Source organism: Phallusia mammillata, chromosome 3, assembly GCF_965637545.1.
Source record: "Phallusia mammillata chromosome 3, kaPhaMamm4.hap1.1, whole genome shotgun sequence".
Taxonomy (NCBI): domain Eukaryota; kingdom Metazoa; phylum Chordata; class Ascidiacea; order Phlebobranchia; family Ascidiidae; genus Phallusia; species Phallusia mammillata.
Genome location: NC_137254.1, coordinates 5,399,421 through 5,420,156, shown reverse-complemented (window position 1 = coordinate 5,420,156; position 20,736 = coordinate 5,399,421). Strand labels below are relative to the sequence as shown.

The 20,736-nt window shown below is 36.8% G+C and overlaps 1 protein-coding gene across 1 annotated transcript in view; it reads right to left on the bottom strand.

Moving 5' to 3' along the window:
• Window positions 1-7,356: 7,356 nt before the first annotated feature.
• The window catches only part of LOC145218280 (C-Maf-inducing protein-like), a 38,593-nt gene continuing 25,213 nt past the window's right edge, over window positions 7,357-20,736 (bottom strand). Inside the window, exons 12-20 of the mRNA XM_080085689.1 lie at window positions 16,574-16,703; window positions 15,686-15,751; window positions 15,066-15,092; window positions 14,434-14,590; window positions 13,784-13,909; window positions 12,817-12,996; window positions 11,913-12,059; window positions 9,849-9,954; window positions 7,357-9,133 (exon numbers count right to left, since the gene is read on the bottom strand). Coding sequence (XP_079941815.1) covers window positions 8,997-9,133; window positions 9,849-9,954; window positions 11,913-12,059; window positions 12,817-12,996; window positions 13,784-13,909; window positions 14,434-14,590; window positions 15,066-15,092; window positions 15,686-15,751; window positions 16,574-16,703 — 1,076 coding nt within the window. The 3' untranslated portion in view covers window positions 7,357-8,996. The remainder of the gene's footprint in view (window positions 9,134-9,848; window positions 9,955-11,912; window positions 12,060-12,816; window positions 12,997-13,783; window positions 13,910-14,433; window positions 14,591-15,065; window positions 15,093-15,685; window positions 15,752-16,573; window positions 16,704-20,736) is intronic.

Below are 20,736 nucleotides of genomic sequence, written 5' to 3'. Positions count from 1 at the left end.
ACATACGTTATTAAATGCAGATTAGTCAAGGTGTTTTCAGTTTTCAAGGTTATGCAACTTTGACCACTTGTGTTGTTGGAAAATATGGTCAAATGTGAGTTGTAGTGTTTCGTTTGGTACTTGTCGCCAGTTTCGTTATTGATTTTTCGTCAAAGGATCTTTGTCAACACGTCAGAATTGATGAAAGAGGACAAATTTCCGAAAAATGAAGTCTTTCAACAGTTTCGTAAAACTGAAAAAGATCGTTTAAAGCTACAGGTTAGGTTTTCTTATTTTTTCATAACTCTGCTTGTTAAATACTTGATTTTTCAGGTTGGAAACGATGTTCAACTGTACGTTGGACCCCAACAAATTGCAAAATACTTACTTGATGAGATCAAAGTGAAAGATGAAATCAAAAAGGTATCCTTTACAAGTTTGTGGAAGTCAAGTCAAGTCAAATTTTATTTGTATTGTCCATATATACAATTGTCATTGATGAACAATTTAATCAAAACAGCCAGGACACCGAAAAAACCATTGGTTATCGAGTCAAGTGTCCCGTTAATGTCCAGGAATGCTATGTTCCAATTAATCTATAGATGTGGCTGTGGTCCATTATAAAATTTGTTAAAAGCCTTATCCCAAAAGAAATTATTGACCATAATCCGATGTATCTTGGTATTAACACAAGAACTCACTAGAAAAAGTTCGCTAAATACCGATAAATGGGGTAAAGAGCGCATATAACACTGGAATAGGGTTGGGGACTAAACTTAACATAAACAACTAGAAAAGTGGCTTTCTGATATACTTCCATTTTATATATTCTATACGATATTTACCAATTTACTATACTAAACACAATTTTATCTACATATATGATTGTTTTTGCAAGCAAAAACGAATAGGTCCCCACACGCGTGTTTATGTGGATTTACGGTAAACCTATGTTGCGATTATTTTTAGATTCTTAAAGACAAATTTTTCACAAAGCATTAACTTTAAAAAAAAACTTAAAAAGTTTCTGTCCGTATTCTTTTTGCATCATTATTGTCATATAATTACAAAATATCGGTGAAAAACGAATGGGGAAAATACTTTCAATTTAATCTCTTGCTTTGACCTTGATATTGTCATTCAAATTCAGTTTTTAAACATAAATTTTCCTAGAAAGCCTTAACTGTTAGATTAGACACTCTTTAAAAAAAGTCGTTTGCTACAAAGGTATACATAACAACTTGTTTTTTCACGTAACTTTGCTTCGCAAAAACGACCCTTTAATGACCTTTTGACAATGTTTTTAACAACATGCAGTCCTTAGTGTTCAACAACACCGTTTTGCCTAATTTTTACATGACTTAAGTACTGATTCTTGAACTGATTTGTCAAAAATAAAAAAGCTAGGTTGTGACGAAAAATTCTTAACTGTGTTGTAATGCCTACAAGATGACCTTTAGTGACCCGTGATTATGCGACGGACAAGCTGACAACGAGAATTTAAAGACCATTTATCGCGGCGCTCGAAAAAGTTAAGTTTATTTTTCATATTTATGTTGATCAACGACGTTTTGCCTCACATAAACGAAACCGAAGTACGTTTATCGGGTTTAAATTACGTCTTAGGTGTAAAACCTTCGCCAAAACTGAAAATGAGCGTGATAACTCAATAAAACGACACAGCATTGCTGCACAAAAAAACCCAGCTGATATCTAATCACCCAAACGACTGTCTCGTAAAACGTCTGTCCGGACGTCAAGCTGAGCACTCCCGCTCTGCCGCCTTAATCGTAAACCAGTGAATTCCTCCCTTGAGACTTATATCTGACTGATAGCGTACATATATTATGGGTTATGAAGGTAACTGGCAAAATTGTAAATACTAAACAAAAACCCTATTTAAACAATTGTTATTTTTTTCAATATTTCTGCACCAAAAGGCTTGTATTTCTGCCTTAAAACTAAAACCGATTATTTCCGGGTTTAAAGGGTGAAAAATGAGTGAATCCGAAAAAAGATACAAAATTCTTTAAAAAAAACTTACATTGCACTAAACAACAAAGAATGAAACTCCAAGATGCTGTACTTTAGTCAGTACAACCGTTTTAAAAAAATTACGTTTTGGGGGCCTGTGGGTGAACGGCTGGATCAATCGGGGTCAAACTTCAGGAGGATCAAATTTTAATTATTAACTAGCATCTCTCTAAATTTGAAAAAATGTGAAGCATTCTTTCTTGACCAAACGCGTCTCACAAGACAGCGTTAGACAGAAAAAAAATACGGACAAAAACAATATGTGTCCCCTTCAGGGAAGGGGACCCATAACTAGGTTGATAATAGCCTAACCCTAATAACCCTAAGCGTCAATAACCGTCCACCGGAATTTAGCAAACCTGTCTAGTTTGTGTTAGTAGATCTACCATGTATCTTCATATTGGCCGTAGATTTTATCACCTGATAAGCTTAGTTGTAAAATTTTTTTTTATCTTCATTCAAACAGGCACTGCCGCAACACTGAAACAATGTTTGTCGCAAAAACTAGAAACAAAACACTGTCTTATTTTTGGTCACAGGTAATACTTTCACCAGCAAAGCTCCATGCTTTTGATGACGACAATAACAAAGCGTTGTTGAAGTTACCGAGTGGAAAAATTTATAGCGTGGATCCAAGCTTCGTGACCTGTTGTTCGGAGCCTATTACCGAGATTCAATCGGTGGGTATTTTTAGACTCTAAATTTAAGCTGTATTTTTTTATATAGGCCTACCAATACAATTTTCAAATTATTAAATAAACATGGCGATTTCAACAAAAGATTGTTTGCTGAAATTTTTATCTGCCATAAAATAAACCAAAAAACTTTTCTGTTATCAAAAAACGCGTTGGTAAAGGGTTGATCTCGTTTAATGGAAAAAAGTTAGTTTTTTTTTACAAACATCTTTTGTTCAGAACGCCTTGCCAGGCCAAACTACCCCAGCGGCTTCTCAAGATAATGTCACTGTAGATGAAATATGTTCTGTAAAAGGATTTCCGACAGGTAAATATAAGTTGTTAAATTAAAATGGACTTCTTCTTTTACTCTTTTAGTTCGTCACCGTGGTTTAAACTTTCAACTTTAAAGGGCTCTTGCTTGATGACATTTGATAACATAAATTTTCTGAATTGCTTTAAAGTTGTGAAGTCGTTTGGAAACATTAATTCTAACTACCATTTAGAATATCTTTGGTCGCACCCTCGTGAGATACTAACTGTGTCTCCTGAACCTTTTGCCAAACAACCTGATTTACAAACGATTTCACCCAACAACACAATCCAACAAAACGTTGTGTTTTATCCCAACACTGAAGAAATTGTCATTAGATGTGTAAAATCCGGTCAAACCTCTTCAAATCCAGCAAATACTGAGAATGTTTGGCCACTTTTATGTCCAAAACGTATTGGTGACTTATATTACGTTATAAACAACATCAACGATTCTAAATTCAGTCGCTGCAAAATTAAGACGTAAGGAGAATATAATTAATCCGTAAAATATAACTTATTGAATTCAATAAATATGGATTCGTATAAAATGTGAACATTTAAGTTGCTTGTGAAATTTGTTTTCCGTCTGTATTTCTTTTCATAATAAAACGACCCAGTTGTTAATATATAGCAGTTAAGGTGTTAAGCTCTCTTTTGAATTGGATAACCCTGCCCTCATTGGGCAAAAAATGGAAACTTGAACTTTAAGGCTTACCATTAATCATCAAGTTTATTTTAATACAAAACGAGGGGCAGAAAGAAGCAATATCGGTTGTGAAAAAATTCGCTTCGTTGTTATAACAACCGTACGCCATTTGCACGACAGAAACAACTGCTATAATACTCCTGTTACAACAACAACAAACAGCAAGAAAAAGGAACACTGTGAAAAAATCAAACAAAAACAGCAAAAAAGTGTCAAGGCATCAATAGTTGATTGTCATTTTATACTTAATCAGTAGAAAACCACAGTTAGAAATGATGACGTCAAGGGTCATGACGTAACACACCGTAATTATGACGTGACGTCAAGAGGTATGACGTAACACGCCATGATTATAAAGAGTGACGTCACGAATTTAGATTTTTTCAAAACATCGATTTTTTCAATGTGTCAAAAGACGTAATGCATACGTAACTTATGACGTCACAAACGTACAATGGCGTCGCAGCGCTGACGTAACAGTGTGATGACGTGTGAAGCGAGCGGTAAGAGTACAAGCGATTTGATTCGAGTTGTAGCGAAAAAAAACGGATCTTATATACAAAGGCAGTTTGTAGCGAAAACTTAAAAAACAGGGAAAAACGCGGAATGACGTAATCAAAAGGAGCAGTGACGTCACTAAGCAATCCCTTGTCGAAACAACAAAATTACTGCACGAGGGGGAAAATGGCATCGCCGTTTTGTACACACAATCGCAAGAGCCGTTTTGAACACTTGCAAAATTAGTGATTACGTCATAAGTTGATGACGTCATAGACAGATTTTGACTTATGGTTGCTTTATTAAAACTCGTGTCAAAAAGGATAATAAGTTATTAGGCAAGACTTTTACCTGTTAACAAATATTTTCTTGAAAGTATTGCAACATTTAAAAAAAACATAATTTATCCTTTTAAAGTTTTCTGTTCGATAACAAGAAGCGCAAAACTTAAAAACAATACAACAAGAGTTGACAAAATTATTGAACTTGTTAATGTAATGGTTATATTGTCCGTATAATGACTGCAAATGCACAAAAAACGTAACCAACTCAAGCACATAACTTCAATAAATTGCGACGTACTGGTATTCTGCACAAAAGAATAAATTGTGATGCAAAAATACATATTGCACTCTTGAATATGCTGCATTTAGTATATCGAATCCCAGCACAAACTAGAATAAGAATACCGAATATTTATGCAGTTTTTTTTTTGTGTGTCGAAAACTGACAAAATTTGATGCAGAGAAAAAAACGTTTCGAATCCTTATTATTCGAAAAGATTGATTCGAATCCTGACTAAAATAGGTAGTCGTTCGTAAGATGTAGAATCGAATTTACAACCACAGTAAAATCTGCCGAGTTGTAATAATATTCGAAAACATTTTAGGTTAAATAAATAGAAATTTCAAGGCTGTTTTTTGATCTTTCCAATTTCAATAAAAACTGCTTTAAAACAATTTAATCGGGTAAAAAAAGATTCACATTTTCACAAATAGAATCAAGATCCGAAACAACAAGGCTTCGCACCGACTCCTTCCAGCAATCGAATCCGAACAGATTCGAAACGGGATTACCAACCGAATCCCAAATTCCTCTGGTTTTATCCGGAACCGGAGCCGAACGACACAAACACAATGATGTCATGAGCAATGACGTCAGATGTGTCCCAAGTACGCTTCGGTGTAGGTGACGTCACAGTACTTTAGGTTGGGGAGGGTTTTTCGAAAATGAAGATACGTTTGGTGACTTACTCCTTTGCTGTTGAGATTCAGGCGCTCCAAGCTTGTCATAACTGCAATAAGGGGGTTTAAAGTGAGTAATTCCACAAACTGTATCAACATATGTGGGTTTAATTGGCTTTATTTTATGCATTTAAAGCGGGTAGCCTAACGAGCTTCGTGTACGCAGCAGTTGCGCTTGTTACATGAACCAATTTGAACGCCTAAAACAGGTTTCATATCGAGATTCGTGCAATCAACCATAGCGCTTGTTACATACACCAATTTGCACGCTCAAAGCTGAATTCCTAACAAGCTTCGTGCAGTCAATCAAAGCGCTTTTTACACACACGACTTTGCCTATTTGAAGCGGGTTTCCCAACGCGCTTTGTGCAGTCAAACATAGCGCTTGTTACATACACCAATTTGCACGCTTAAAGTGGGTTTCCCAACGAGGTTTGTGAATTTAACCATAGCGATTGTTACATGCACGACTTTGCACATTTAAATCGAGTTTCCTAACAAGCTTCGTGCAGTCAACCAAGACTGTAAATTCAGGCCCGAATCGAGTCCTATTATTTCGAGCCTAAAATCGAGTCCTAAACTAAAGGCCGAATTCTACACAAAGAGATCTGGATCAAATGTAGATAAAGTATAACATAACATACCTTCCAAGCAAGCAATGGCCTCATCAGTAACATTTGTTTCACACAAATCGAGGGATTGCAAGTTGATAGCAGAATCACACAGGTGTTTTAAACCAACGTCGTTCATCTAAAAACAAAAAAATTGAACGCAGATTGGAAATGTGGGCAATTTTAGTCTAGCACTTTTGCATGCAATGACAACACATTTGGGGCTTACGGGCTAAAAATGGGTAAATATAACAAAAAGTCATAAAGTTAACATAATTTATATTACCCCAACCAGCACAGTATAAAACTCGTGGATCATGTAGCCTACTTTAGTTAGTACAGCCGTTTTTAAAAATTTTAACACCATGGATTAGTAGTTTTTAAAAAACTTTAACACCATGGAATAGTAGCTCCGTTGTTTGCGTTTTATATCAAACGGTTGCTGAGGCTGTTGGAAAGACGATCTGCTTGTTACAACTAACTCCTAAACGCGACACACCGACAAAAAAAAACGTACATCACAAGCAGACGCCTGATGATCTATTGTGTGTTTCAAAGTTGACACAGGTTTTCCATTTATAGTTGTCTTTTGACATCTCATGGGGAACTTGCTAAAACAACAGTGTTCTGGTGTCAATCAATTGACCGAATGAGAAAAATCAAACCTTTTCATTTCCACCAATGAGAAAACAAGCACAAAACCACAAAACCACAAAGTACTTGCTTGTCGGCGAGTCTAAAAACGTGCAACTGCCTTGTAATGGTAAGTTTGGAATTTAAGCTCCGCTACAAAGTTGATCCACAAAGTCACAACGTAAATGGTCTCTGTCCAGTGCAACAATATTCTATTTAGGATATTTAGTGGTTTTAAAAACACAAATTTACAGCCTTTACAAACATTTGTTTAAAACTTACGTAAATGTGCTCCGAATAGCTTTAAAGTATCATAGTACGACAGGCCTACTGATACTACGAAGCTGACATGTGCAGCATACAAGGCATGCAACGGTGCTTGTGATTCGACTTTCGGCGGGTCACCACTGAGCCTGTGTAGCTCAGTTGGTAGAGTGCGAGTCCCGGAAAGACTCCTGTCGAGAGTCCAAATCCCTTCGCAGACTACCCGGTGCCCTGCCATATGGGAATGCTTGGTGACCGGTTGAATAGTCAACACCTTCAACAGGACTGGCTTTCTGTATACAAGTATGCTGTGATCGCTGGTCTGCATTAATCCCAAGACGTTAGAATAGCTATCTGTCTGCATGATGTAAAAATACAAGAAATAAGGACTCCACCTGTTTACCATTAATCATCAAGTTTATTTTAATACAAAACGAGTGGCAAAAAGAAGCAATATCGGTTGTGAAAAAATTCGCTTCGTTGGTATGACAACCGTACGTCATTTGCACGACAGAAACCACTGCTATAATACTCCTGTTACAACAACAACAAACAGCAAGAAACAGGAACACTGTGAAAAAATCAAACTAAAACAGCAAAAAAGTGTCAAGGCATCAATAGTTGATTGTCATTTTATACTTAATCAGTAGAAAACCACAGTTAGAAATGATGACGTCAAGGGTCATGACGTAACACACCGTAATTATGATGTGACGTCAAGAGGTATGACGTAACACGCCATGATAATAAAGAGTGACGTCACGAATTTAGATTTTTTTCAAAACATCGATTTTTTCAATGTGTCAAAAGACGTAATGCATACGTAACGTATGACGTCGCAGCGCTGACGTAACAGTGTGATGACGTGTGAAGCGAGCGGTAAGAGTACAAGCGATTTGATTCGAGTTGTAGCGAAAAAAAAACGGATCTTATATACAAAGGCAGTTTGTAGCGAAAACTTAAAAAACAGGGAAAAAACGCGGAATGACGTAATCAAATAGAGCAGTGACGTCACTAAGCAATCCCTTGTCGAAACAACAAAATTACTGCACGAGGGGAAAAATGGCATCGCCGTTTTGTACACACAATCGCAAGAACCGTTTTAACACCTGCAAAATTAGTGATTACGTCATACGTTGATGACGTCATAGACAGATTTTGACTTATGGTTGCTTTATTAAAACTCGTGTCAAAAAGGATAATAAGTTATTAGGCAAGACTTTTACCTGTTAACAAATATTTTCTTGAAAGTATTGCAACATTTAAAAAAAACATAATTTATCCTTTTAAAGTTTTCTGTTCGATAACAAGAAGCGCAAAACTTAAAAACAATACAACAAGAGTTGACAAAATTATTGAACTTGTTAATGTAATGGTTATATTGTCCGTATAATGACTGCAAATGCACAAAAAACGTAACCAACTCAAGCACATAACTTCAATAAATTGCGACGTACTGGTATTCTGCACAAAAGAATAAATTGTGATGCAAAAATACATATTGCACTCTTGAATATGCTGCATTTAGTATATCGAATCCCAGCACAAACTAGAATAAGAATACCGAATATTTATGCAGTTTTTTTTTTGTGTGTCGAAAACTGACAAAATTTGATGCAGAGAAAAAAACGTTTCGAATCCTTATTATTCGAAAAGATTGATTCGAATCCTGACTAAAATAGGTAGTCGTTCGTAAGATGTAGAATCGAATTTACAACCACAGTAAAATCTGTTTAGTTGTAATAATATTCGAAAACATTCTAGATTAAATAAATAGAAATTTCAAGGCTGTTTTTTGATCTTTCCAATTTCAATAAAAACTGCTTCAAAACAATTTAATCGTATCAAAGATTCAGATTTCCAAAAATAGAATCAAGATTCGAAACAACAAAGCTTCGAACCGACTCCTTCCAGTAATCGAATCCAAACTGAAAGAGATTCGAATCGGGATTTACCAACCAAATCCCAAATTCCTCTGGTTGTATCTGGAACCGGAGCCGAACGACACAAACACACTTTGACGTCACCAGCAATGACGTCAGATATGTCCCAAGTACGCTTCAGTGTAAGTGACGTCACAGTACATTAGGTTGGGGAGGGTTTTTCGGAGATGAAGATATGTTTGGTGACTTACTCCTGTGCTGTTAAGATTGAGGCGCTCCAAGTTTGTCATAACTGCAAAAAGCGTTTGAAATTAGTGGCTTTATAAAGTGTACCAATTTAGGTAGGTTAAATTGCTCGATTCTGTGTGTTTTACGCAGGTTTTCTAACGAGCTTCGTGCAGCCAACCATAGAACTTATCACATACAAGAATTTAAAAGTTTAAACTGGGTTTTCTAACCACTTTCGTGCAGTCAAAAACAGTGCTTGTTGCTTGTACGATTTTAGTTTCTTAACGAGCTTCGCGGAGTCAACCATAGCGCTTGTTACATGGACGACTTTGTACGCTTAAAGTGGGTTTCTTATCGAGCTTCGCGGAGTCAACCATAGCGCTTGTTACATGTACGACTTTGTACGCTTAAAGTGGGTTTCTTGTCGAGCTTCGTGCAGTCAACCATAGCGCTTGTTAAATGTACGACTTTGTAAGCTTAAAGTGGGTTTCTTATCGAGCTTCGCGGAGTCAACCATAGCGCTTGTTACATGTACGACTTTGTACGCTTAAAGTGGGTTTCCTAACGAGCTTCCTGCAGTCAACCGTAGTGCTTCTACATACATCAACTTGCACGCTTAAAGTGGGTTTCCTAACGAGCTTCCTGCAGTCAACCGTAGTGCTTCTACATACACCAATTTGCACGCTTAAAGAGGGTTTTGAAACGAGTCTCGTGCAGCCAACCATGGCGCGTGTTACATATACGACTTTAATACAATCTTCATATCATGACGAACTTACCTTCCAGGCAAGCAATCGCCTCATCGGTAACATATGTTTCACACAAATCGAGGGACTGCAGGTTGATAGCAGAATCACACAGGTGTTTTAAACCAACGTCGTTCATCTAAAAACAAAAAGAACACAGATTAGAAATGCTGCAAATTTTAGTCCAGCACTTTTATATATGGATGCGAATGATAACACATTTGGGGGCTAACAGGGTAAAAAATGGGTAAATCCAACTAAAAGTTACAAAATTATTTAAAATACTTTGCAATGCACCTACTAGCAAAGTATAAAGGCCTGGATCATGTGCTTTTGTCAGTAAAGCCGTTTTAAAAAATTCACATTTTGGAAGGCTATGGGTGAACCCCTAGGTCGGTTGGGGTAAGAATTAGGGAGCATTAATTGCGGATAACTAACTAACTAACATGTGTGTAAATTTGAATAAGTTTGAAGTACTTTATATGATAAAATGCATGGAACAAACCAGCATTAGACACACATAAAAAAAATACAGACAAAAACAAAATGTGTCCCCTTCAGGGAAGGTGGCCCATAAAAAAAGCTGTCAAGTTTAAGAAATAATTTTAAGCCACTTACTACAATTTTATTTACTTCTTTCAAGCATTGCAGACAAGGGGTATGGAAAGATTTTACAAAAACTTAAGAGGGTGTGTTTTTGTGGATTTATAACTTAATTCGCAAAGGCTTTATTGATAAGACCAGGCTAGCAGTATATATTCCTATCCATTAGCTATGGAGGCTTTGTTACACAACCCGTTGGTGATCTAACCGGAAGTTGACTACAGGAAGTCCATCATGGCATTGTGACGTCACAGACATTATGCGCAAGCAGCTAAAGGCGTCTAAAGTAGACTGCAGTCGAAAACAAAGAATGCCTTCTTAGATAAATGGCTTTAAACCGTGCATAGTTGGTATACCCCTTAAAGTACCCCACTAAAACCCATGGACCAGCTCACCAAAAAAGGTAGAATTCTGTTCATTAAGACCTTAACAGTTTCTAGTGCCCAAGGTAGTCATTTTTACTGCTGTTTATGTCACTAGTAAGGACCTACGTTGGTTTTCACCCTGAAAGTGTTACGTGGGTTTCCTAACGAGCTTTTGCAAAAAAACATAGCGCTTGTTACATGGACGACTTTGCACGGTTAGAGCGGGTTTTATAACGAGCTTCGTGTATTCAACCATTAGTGCTTGTTACATGTGCGACTTTCCAACAATTTAACTGGTCTTTAAAACCTAAACTTCAAATCCTGAGTTATAAACGACTTGATTCGCATATGTGTGTTTATTTTATGCATGAAATTTAAGTTATAATGGCATAATATGACTGTACTAATACTGAAACAGGTTCTATAGCTAACAATGCATTTTACTTTGCATGAATTTATATGTCTTGGTTGTTCTTCGGTTTTATGCATGATTGGATTGGTAGATTTGGCACAGTGTAAAAAAGTTATAACTTGACCGGTTTAGCCACTTTTGTTTACAAACAGCAATGTTAATCTTGCTAAACATTAAATCTCTTAATTTTTCTTTATTTTTTTTGTTACAAATGAGTGAATTGGTAACTTGACAACATATATAAAGGACTTTTTAGCCAATTAGTTGCTTTTGGTCTGAAACATATATGTTTGCTCAATTAATTTTTTTCAGTTTTCCTTAAAAAAAAAACATGTCTAAAGTGCCTATATTTATTGGTAGAGCTACTAACACGATACGTTACGTCTGATCCAAAAGTGCTGAATTTTCGATAGGTGGCGTAAAGAGCTGAATTATTTATTTAGCGGCTATAAATGGGTTGGGTCGGGAAATAATTACATAAAATTTTTGCATTAGTAGCTAATTTTTGGGGTTAGTTTTATTGAATTTTAAGTGCTAATACCTTACCCCAAACCTAATAGCCTAAGCACTTTTGGATCAGGCGTAACGTATCGTGTTAGTAGCTCTACAATATTTATTACTTTAGGTTTTTCTTTAATTTTATGCATGATTGAAGGTGTCAAGTAGCATCACATACAAAAGCCGTCGGTTAAATAAACAAAATAATTTAATACTTACGTTCGTAGAGCGAAGGTTTAGGTGTTTCAGGTTTGGTAGCAGAACCAACAGGTCAACGATATTTGAAGAGACATCTGTGTAACCAAGATCAAGTTTTTTAAGGTTTCCCCACGAACCAGTGCTCAATAGTGTTCTCAAGTCTTCATCCTAAACGGAATTTTGCAGTGTAAATTAACAGTATTCTTTATTGCAGTGGTTCTCAAACTTTTTTTTATTGCGACGCCTCTAGAAAAGTTTCTGGTCTTGCGACGCACCAGCAAATAAAAGAGAATGCGAAAACTTATTATTAAAGTTGTGTGTTATCGATACAACTACCAAAAGCCACGAAAGGGAACTATTCTGCGACGCCCTTGGAAAATTGAAACGACGCACCATGGCGTCGCGACGCACAGTTTGAGAACTACTGCTTTATTGCAACAGCATTGATTAATGTACAGTTTGCTGTATTAAACGTTGGAAGCGTCAAAACAGCTTGCAAACTGTAAATTAACAGTAATCATTCTTCGAAAAGGACCGAGAAATACAAAAGTACATTTTTTAAGGGTTAATAGCGCAAAAAGTGCAAGAATGAAAAAAACAGCATTGCGTAAAACTGAACACATAGAAATTTGCCACAAACTGAACCATTTTCCACGGAGTAAAAGAAATAAAAAAAGTGAAAAAAAACATTCAAAAAAGGTGTCAAACAATTTTTTTAACCCTATTCAAGTTTGAAATGGAAGAAAAAAATGCAAAATTTCTTGCTACCATAAACGTTCTAAAGTCACGTCGTATCCAATTTCGTGACGTCAAAACACGCCCATAATCTTTTTCAAAAACAATACACCACGCACGATTTCCAAAACCGAAAATTTGCATGTGCGCAAGCATATAACTAATCCAAATACAAGCATAATATATTTACCGTTGAGTTGGGAGCCAACATGAACTCGTCAGGTCCGTCGTTTTGTGAGAACACCGATAACAGAGTACGCAGGTCCTCGTAGGCTTTGTTGCCCAACGGTGTACATCGTAATGTAGACACTACTTGTAATTGTTCGAGCTCGTTTGCAAGCTTTCCGAACTGCAGCATGTCGCGTAGCACCTGGAAACAAGATATGACGTCATAATTGGCGATCGTGGCGTCGTATTGAAACGTTTGTGGCGTCATTAAGGGTATTAACTTAAGGCAAATCTATGTACCATGTTGGAAACATTTGAAAAAGTGTGACATCACAAAAGTAATTGTGACGTAACAAGGGGCATTAATGACGTCATATTAAAACTTTAGTGACGTAACTAAGGGTATTAACTTTGGGTAATTCTATGTACCATGTTTGAAACCTTTGAAAATGTGACATCGCAAAAGTAGTTGTGACGTAACGAGGGGTAACATTGACGTCATAATTGGCGATCATGACGTTATATTAAATATTAATAACGCAATGAAGGGTATTAACTTAGGGTAATTCATGTCCGTGTTTGGAACTTTAAAAATGTGACATCACAAAACTAATCGTGGCGTAACGAGGGATAATAATGACGTCATATATCAGCATGATTGTGGTGTCACGGAACTGCTTTGTAACGTCGCAGTAAATATATTCTGAACTAGACGAGTACGCGGTATTTTATTTAAGGCGAGGAAGTTTGTCACATCACGATTTTTCAGTGTAATTTTTTCAAAATTAAACGTTGCTTTGATGCTAACATTCATAGATTGTTATGGACGTTAAGAACACAAAACCGATTTTTCGAACTTATGAACAGATCCGTATATAGTGTTCTCACGTAACATAATGTAGTGGCCGTGTAGTGGTTACGTTATTCTATTGATCAAAATAGGTATATAAATTATAAGGAAATGGTGATGGTAAAAACGGCTTCTATACCTGTATCATAACTGGGCTTTCACGTAAGGCAAGCATGATTATAACTTGCAGTTCTGTGCTAGCAAGTCTAGAAAGGAATTTCTTCATTTTGCCAGCTTTGATTCCAGGTTTCATTAAGCCTTCAACCTTTTAACACATAAAAAATCGTGATTAAATTTTGTGAATGATTTTTAATTGATTGAAACTAGGGGTTTCTTAGTTCGCGGTCTGTGGGTGAACCGCTGGGACAAACAGGGTGAAATTTTACTGCAAGCATTTTTAAGTTAAAAACTTTTGTAGATGTAAGTTTTAAACCAGTTTCTATCCCTTTTCTTGACAAAAAGAAAAAATAGCTGTAAGAAAACATCAATTTAATAAATAAAATTGTATTTGAAACACTTTTTGGTAAACTGCAACAAATATATATCACTTTGACTCTATGTTTAATAGTCGTTATGTTTTCAGTTTAAATCACAAGGAAAAAACTTTTGGAAACACTGGTTTACATTTTGCTTAATATGGATTGATTTAGAGTTACAAAGTTTTGGAAACACTGCTAAGGTAACCGGTCATTTACCATTTTGGAAAAAAGTTCGTATTTTTTGCAAAATAGTGATTGGTTTTGAGTTACAAACGTTTTGGAAACACTGTAAAGGTAACCGGTCACTTACCATTTTGGAGAAAAGTTGGCCGTCGTCATCACACAGTTTTCCGCCTGGACTGAAAACCTGGAGCCAACCGTCTTTTCCTTCACGTGAGTAGAGCAAGCACGTGACTACGCTCTCACGATCATCTTCGGCAAAACGCTCGATCACGGGATACAGAAGTCTGTATCACAAAATCACGAAAATGAAAAATCGATTTTTTAAACTTTGATCATGTGAACATTTCGATCAGTGAGAGCGTATTTTGTGATCACATGAAAAGTTCGTGATATACTGACTAAATTTGTATTTTTAACACATTGCGTGAAAAAAATGTGGTTAATAAATTCACAATACTAGAAAACATTTAACATAGAAGTGATATTTTGCAAAAGAAAGATGAATTTTTCACATGATTTATTGGGTCACGAGTGTCTTAAACTAGTGACTTTAGAATCTCACGAACTTGACAGGATATAGAACAGTTAAAGCAAAGAAATCATTAACAAAATCGATCGTTATTTGCGGTAAGATTTGGAATAAAATCATCATAAAAAGCGCTTTTATTGGTAGGGGACGTAAACAGTAATAACGTCGATAAAATATATTATATTGATCACATCGATTAGGCAAACTACAATATATGAACATGATTTTACCTCACAAAATCTCTTCTTTTCATAGCTCTGTAAATAAAAAAACAACTTCGTGTTATTAACGTCTCATTTAAGCATTTAAGTACTGAAAAATAATATTTACGCACGAATGGTATAATTTTATCGTACTCCAAAACCGAACAATTTTCTAAGCTGCAGACAGTACACACTATTTCGACCTACAAGGTCAAATCAGTACGGCTGGTGACAAGAGATAGGCTGTATTGAATGCGGTAGCCATGTGTGGTTATGCCCAGTTGTGGCATCGAATAGAATAGGTTAGGTATGGCTTTATAGCCGGTTACTTACAACAAACTGGAGTGTCATTTGATGACTATACTAGCCAATACAGCCTATGTCTTGTCACCAATTGCACTGATGAGACTTTATAGGTCGAAACAGTGTGCACTGTCTGCAGCTTATCATTTATTGACTCAATGCTGCTACAAACAATTTCCTATCCCAAATTTCTCAAACGGTAATCAAATACGTCACAAAAAATTATGACATCACAAACAAGCAAAAATAGCAAAATTAAGCAAATTTATATAGTCTCAAGGAAAAACAAATTGCGGTCATTTTAGTTGGGATAACGACTAAGTTTAGGTAACAGAGCCACTTACTCTTCAGGGAACGGTAAAGGTTGCAAAAGGCCCGCAAGTCCTGGACGCCAATCATACATCTTTGATCTGTGTGAAGCAAAATACAAAAGATTGGATTTTACAGCAGACATTGCATTGGTAGCAAGACGGACTTAAAACGTATTAACATTTACATAGTGGGTCTCCTAACGAGCTTCGTGCAGTCAACCATAGCGCTTGTTACATGCACGGCTTTGCATGCTTTAACTAGGTTTCCTAACGAGCTTCGTACAGTCAACCATAGCGCTTGTTACATGAACGACTTTGCATGCTTTAACTAGGTTTACTAACGAGTTTCGTGCAGTCAACCATTGCGCTTGATACATGCATGACCTTGCAAGCTTAAAGTATGTTTCCTAACGCACTTCGTGCAGTCAACCATTGCGCTTGATACATGCATGACCTTGCAAGCTTAAAGTATGTTTCCTAACGCACTTCGTGCAGTCAACCATTGCGCTTGATACATGCATGACCTTGCAAGCTTAAAGTATGTTTCCTAACGCACTTCGTGCAGTCAACCATTTAACGGTTATTGCATGCACGACTTGAGGCGTTTCCTAAGGAGCTTCGTGCAGTCAACTATAGCGCTTGTTACAGGAACGGCTTTGCAAGCTTAAAGCGAGTTTTCTGATGAGCTTAAGGCAGTCAAGCATTTAGCGTGTTACATACACGAGTGTGGACGCTAAGTGGGTTTCCTGACATACTTCATACAGTTAACCATGGCGCTTGTTACACGAACGACTTTGCACGCTTAAAGCGGGTTTTCTGACGAGATTCGTGCAGTCAACAATGACGCTTGTTACCTGCAGGACTCTGCACGCCTAAAGTGAATTTTCAAACGAGCTTCGTACAGTCAACTTGAAGACTTACATTTCGATGAGAACTTCAGTAAAGAGTTTCACCGAGGCAAAATCTTCTTCACTAATTTCAGTGTGTTCCTCAATTTGTTCCGAATTTAGAGGTTTTTTCTCATCATGAAATTCTTTCAGATTCACGTCTCCTAAAAATGACAAAAAATACAGATGAAAATGGCTGAATACGAGTTTGGAGGTTCGAATCCCAGTTTAGCTAGCAAATTGGCCCAGAAGTTGGTACAACCGCCTTGTAATTGGAAGGCTAGCGGTTCTAATCTCGGCGTGGTCTCTAAAATGATTCAATGGTTAGTGCAACTGCCTTACAATCGTATAGTCGGTGATTCGAACCCCAGCTCGGCCTTAGACGACCCAGTAGTTAGTGCAAATGCCTTGCAATCGTAAGGTTGGTGGCTCTAGTCCTAGTTCCGCTTTTAAGACGGCCTAGTGGTGAGCGTAACCGCCTTGCAATCGTAAGGTTGGCGGTTCTAATCCCAGCTAGGCCTTATGATAGTCAGTGGTTAGTCCAACTGTCTTGCAATCGTAAGGTTGGCGGTTCTTATCCCAGCTCGGCCTCTAATATGACCAAGTGGTTAGCGTAACCGCCTTGCAATCGTAAAGTCGGTTGTTCTAATCCCAAGCTAGACCCTTAAGATAACCCAGTGGTCAGTGCAACCGCTTTGAGATCGTTTTGTTAGTGGTTCTAATCCCATCTCGGGTTCTAAAATGAACCAGTAGCTCAGGGGTCGGCCCCTGACATGCATGCCAAGGTTGGCACGCGAGGTGTTTTTTTATGGCACGCCAACCGATTTGCGTGTTTATATTACAGTACCAATTTAACCTTTTTAAGTGCTTGCTTTCAGTTTTTATTATGCCTTACTTTCAAAATTCAGCCTTACATGTACAAAACGCTCTGTTATCTCTATATTATTGATATCCGCTGGCACGAACCACTATTATTTAGAAAAACCTTGGCACGCGAGGTCAATAACACATGGATATAACAAGTAAATTGGCACGCGTCGCCTAAAAGGTTGCCGACACCTCCAGTAGCTGTAGTGCAACTGACTTGCAACCGCAAGGTTGCTGGTTCTAATCCCAGATCGGAAAGGATTTTAAACGCTTGGCGCAGAACTTTGGACATTTGTACATTTTAGTGGTGTTAAAATTTGACTGTTGGTACATGTTTACAAAAAATAATTTGTGTCTGGCCTAAAGGTTATGACACATACACTGGGTTGGTGCACTATACTGTCGTTTGTGACAACAATGTACATGTAAACCTGCATCCTGGCATTTTCTGTGAAATTCGGTGGATAGCCTCACAGGTCTAAAAGTAACCATAGTGTTAGCATTAGGTTGAATAGGTTAAAAAATGGTTGAACTGTGCAAAAATATTTTTGATTATTTTATTTTTTACGCCAAATTATTTTTTGTTAGTAGTTCACAAGGTCATTTGGTTCTAATCCCATCTTGGAAACTTTTCGCTGCAACTAGGTGTAATTTTTAAAACAATGCATTAGGTAATAAAAATACAACTGATTTAACGAGGTAAGCAGCTAGGTTTTGACTTATTTAGGGCACCCAACGAAAATATATCACATTTTAGGTAAAAAAGTACACCAGAACGAAGATTCAAATTTTGTCTTTTGCTTTTATCTAGGGGGAGGGGGGAACCTATGGGTAAATTAGGGGTAAAAATAAACAGTTCGAAAATTTAAACGCATATCTATAATGAGTGAAAATTTTAATTCATTTAAACGACTCTTTCTTGACCAAAAGGGAAAAACAAAACGTAGCAGTAGGTCACTGTAGCTGCCCCCCATTACAAAATGCTTACAAAACAAAACACCGCTACTAGATACCGATAGTATATAACACGTACACTAAACCGAATCAGTCAGATGATTGATGCCTTAAACATCCGCTACGATATATTTTGAAACCCAGCCACCGTGCCAGTTAACTATGCCCAGTATGCCTTCGACTTGGCAGGCAGCCAAAACGTGACATCATTGACGTCATAATTTGTGACGTACGCGCCTAGAAGGTCGTTCGGGCGGTTTTATCGGGTTGGGCGTACTGGTTATTTAGTAATTAGTATTTTATTAGTAAATCTATTTGCGTCATGTACCAAATCTAGTGGTGATACATCAGGTCAATGATGTCATTCAATCACGAATCCCGGCTTTATAGCAATTTCTGTGTGCAAAACAGGATTTTGTCATGTCTTTTTGGTGTTAGCGCATATTTTAATGGATAAATATTGAATGCTATACTCATAGGAACATAGTGCGTTTTAAGGTTTCATTTTCTAACTAGCATTGCGGTTTGGTTGAAAATAAAACCAGTAAGCTTGTGTAGTGAATACATGTTTTTTTGCGCCAAATTTTAACAGATTTGATAATGACAACAGCGATTGTTGAAACGTATGGAATGAAAATTAATCCACTAGACATAAAAGCCCTTTGACTGTATTATTTTAAAGCTTAATCTACTTTCTAAATCAGTGTGCATAGTGTTACATATCATATCGTAGTTTACCATTGCAAGTAAAACGTTTCGTTTCAAAACAGTTACGCAAACTGTGCAAAACTGAACATATTTGAACTTTATTAAGTAACTAAATTAAATCAGTCATTTTTGTCTGACCTACTTACATATGTATTGTTACAACGCTAGTAAAATAGTATTAACTATAGCGTTACATATGGTAGTTTGCCATTACAAATAAATCGTCTTTAAACAGTTACGCAAATTGTGCAAAACTAAACATATTTGAAGGTAATAAAGTAACTGAATTAAATCAGTTTTTGCTGCACAATATGACTATATATTGTTCAAACGCTAGTAAAATAGTATTAACTACTTAAAGTTAATTTGCGTCAAGGTTGAATTCCAAGACCTATATCAAATTTCTTATACAAAGCAGTATTACGCCTTGAAACTGAATTACCTGTTGTATGCGATAAATTGACAAAAAAATGACCCAATTTTGATTTTTTTAGCCGACTTTTTAACAATATCCCTTTTTTGTGTTTTATCATAGGACTACGGATGGCAAGAGACTTTAGCATATCAGGCGCACACAAAAATGTACACTTTAGGAAAACAATAGTGCTTATAGAACCGAAAGCATTGTTCAGAGCAGTCCATTGGTGATTAAACGCCAAACAACACGTCTACATGACTCATAAAGGCGTTAGTATCAACCGAAACGTAACGAAGGTTTCTAGAATCATGAGCACTTCCTGTATACGAACTTCCTTTGAGGACATGCAGTTTCGTTTACAAGAGGCTATGAACGTTAAATGCTGGCTTCAGAAACTGGCTAACTAAAAACACTGTTTGTAACGTGCTGTTTTTGTAACGTATATATTCACTTTGCGTTGTGACGCTATGACCAAGATTTTGTGACGTAATAAACACTTTGTATTGTGACGTAATAACTATTATATATTGTGACGTAATAACAACTTTGTTTTTGACGTATAAGCACTTTGTTTTGTGACGTAATAACCAGTACATACAGTGACGTAATAGCATCCTTGCTTGTGACGTAATAACCACCGTATACTGTGACGTAATAACAACTTTGTTTATGACGTAAATACTTTCTTGCTGTGACGTATGACAACTGTGTATTGTGACGAAATTAACACTTTGTTTTCTGACTTAACAATCACTTTGTATTGTGACGTAATAACACTCTTGTGCTGTGACGTAACAATCACTTTGTATTGTGGCGTAATAACACTCTTGTGCTGTGACGTAACAATCACTTTATATTGTGACGTAATAACACTCTTGTGCTGTGACGTAACAATCACTTAGTATTGTGGCGTAATAGCCACTTTGTTCAGTGTAGCAATAAAACCTTCATTTTTGACGTACTATTAGACCGTGCAATACCAAAACATTATTTGCTACGCGTGGGCCTCAAGACAAGAACATCATAAACCTACGTGCATTATTTATTGCCCAACTGACGAACACATAGTGTAGGTGGGACGTTTTAATGCTGCAACCTAATATGGAAGTGCCTTGTTCACAATAGTTATAGTAGGAGCACATGTTATGTATATGTGTGTTTGGAATTCGCCCCTCGCTTATGTTACATGTGTATACCATAACTGCATAGGAGGTTATTGGGACTCAAATTCAGAACACAACGAGTCTACA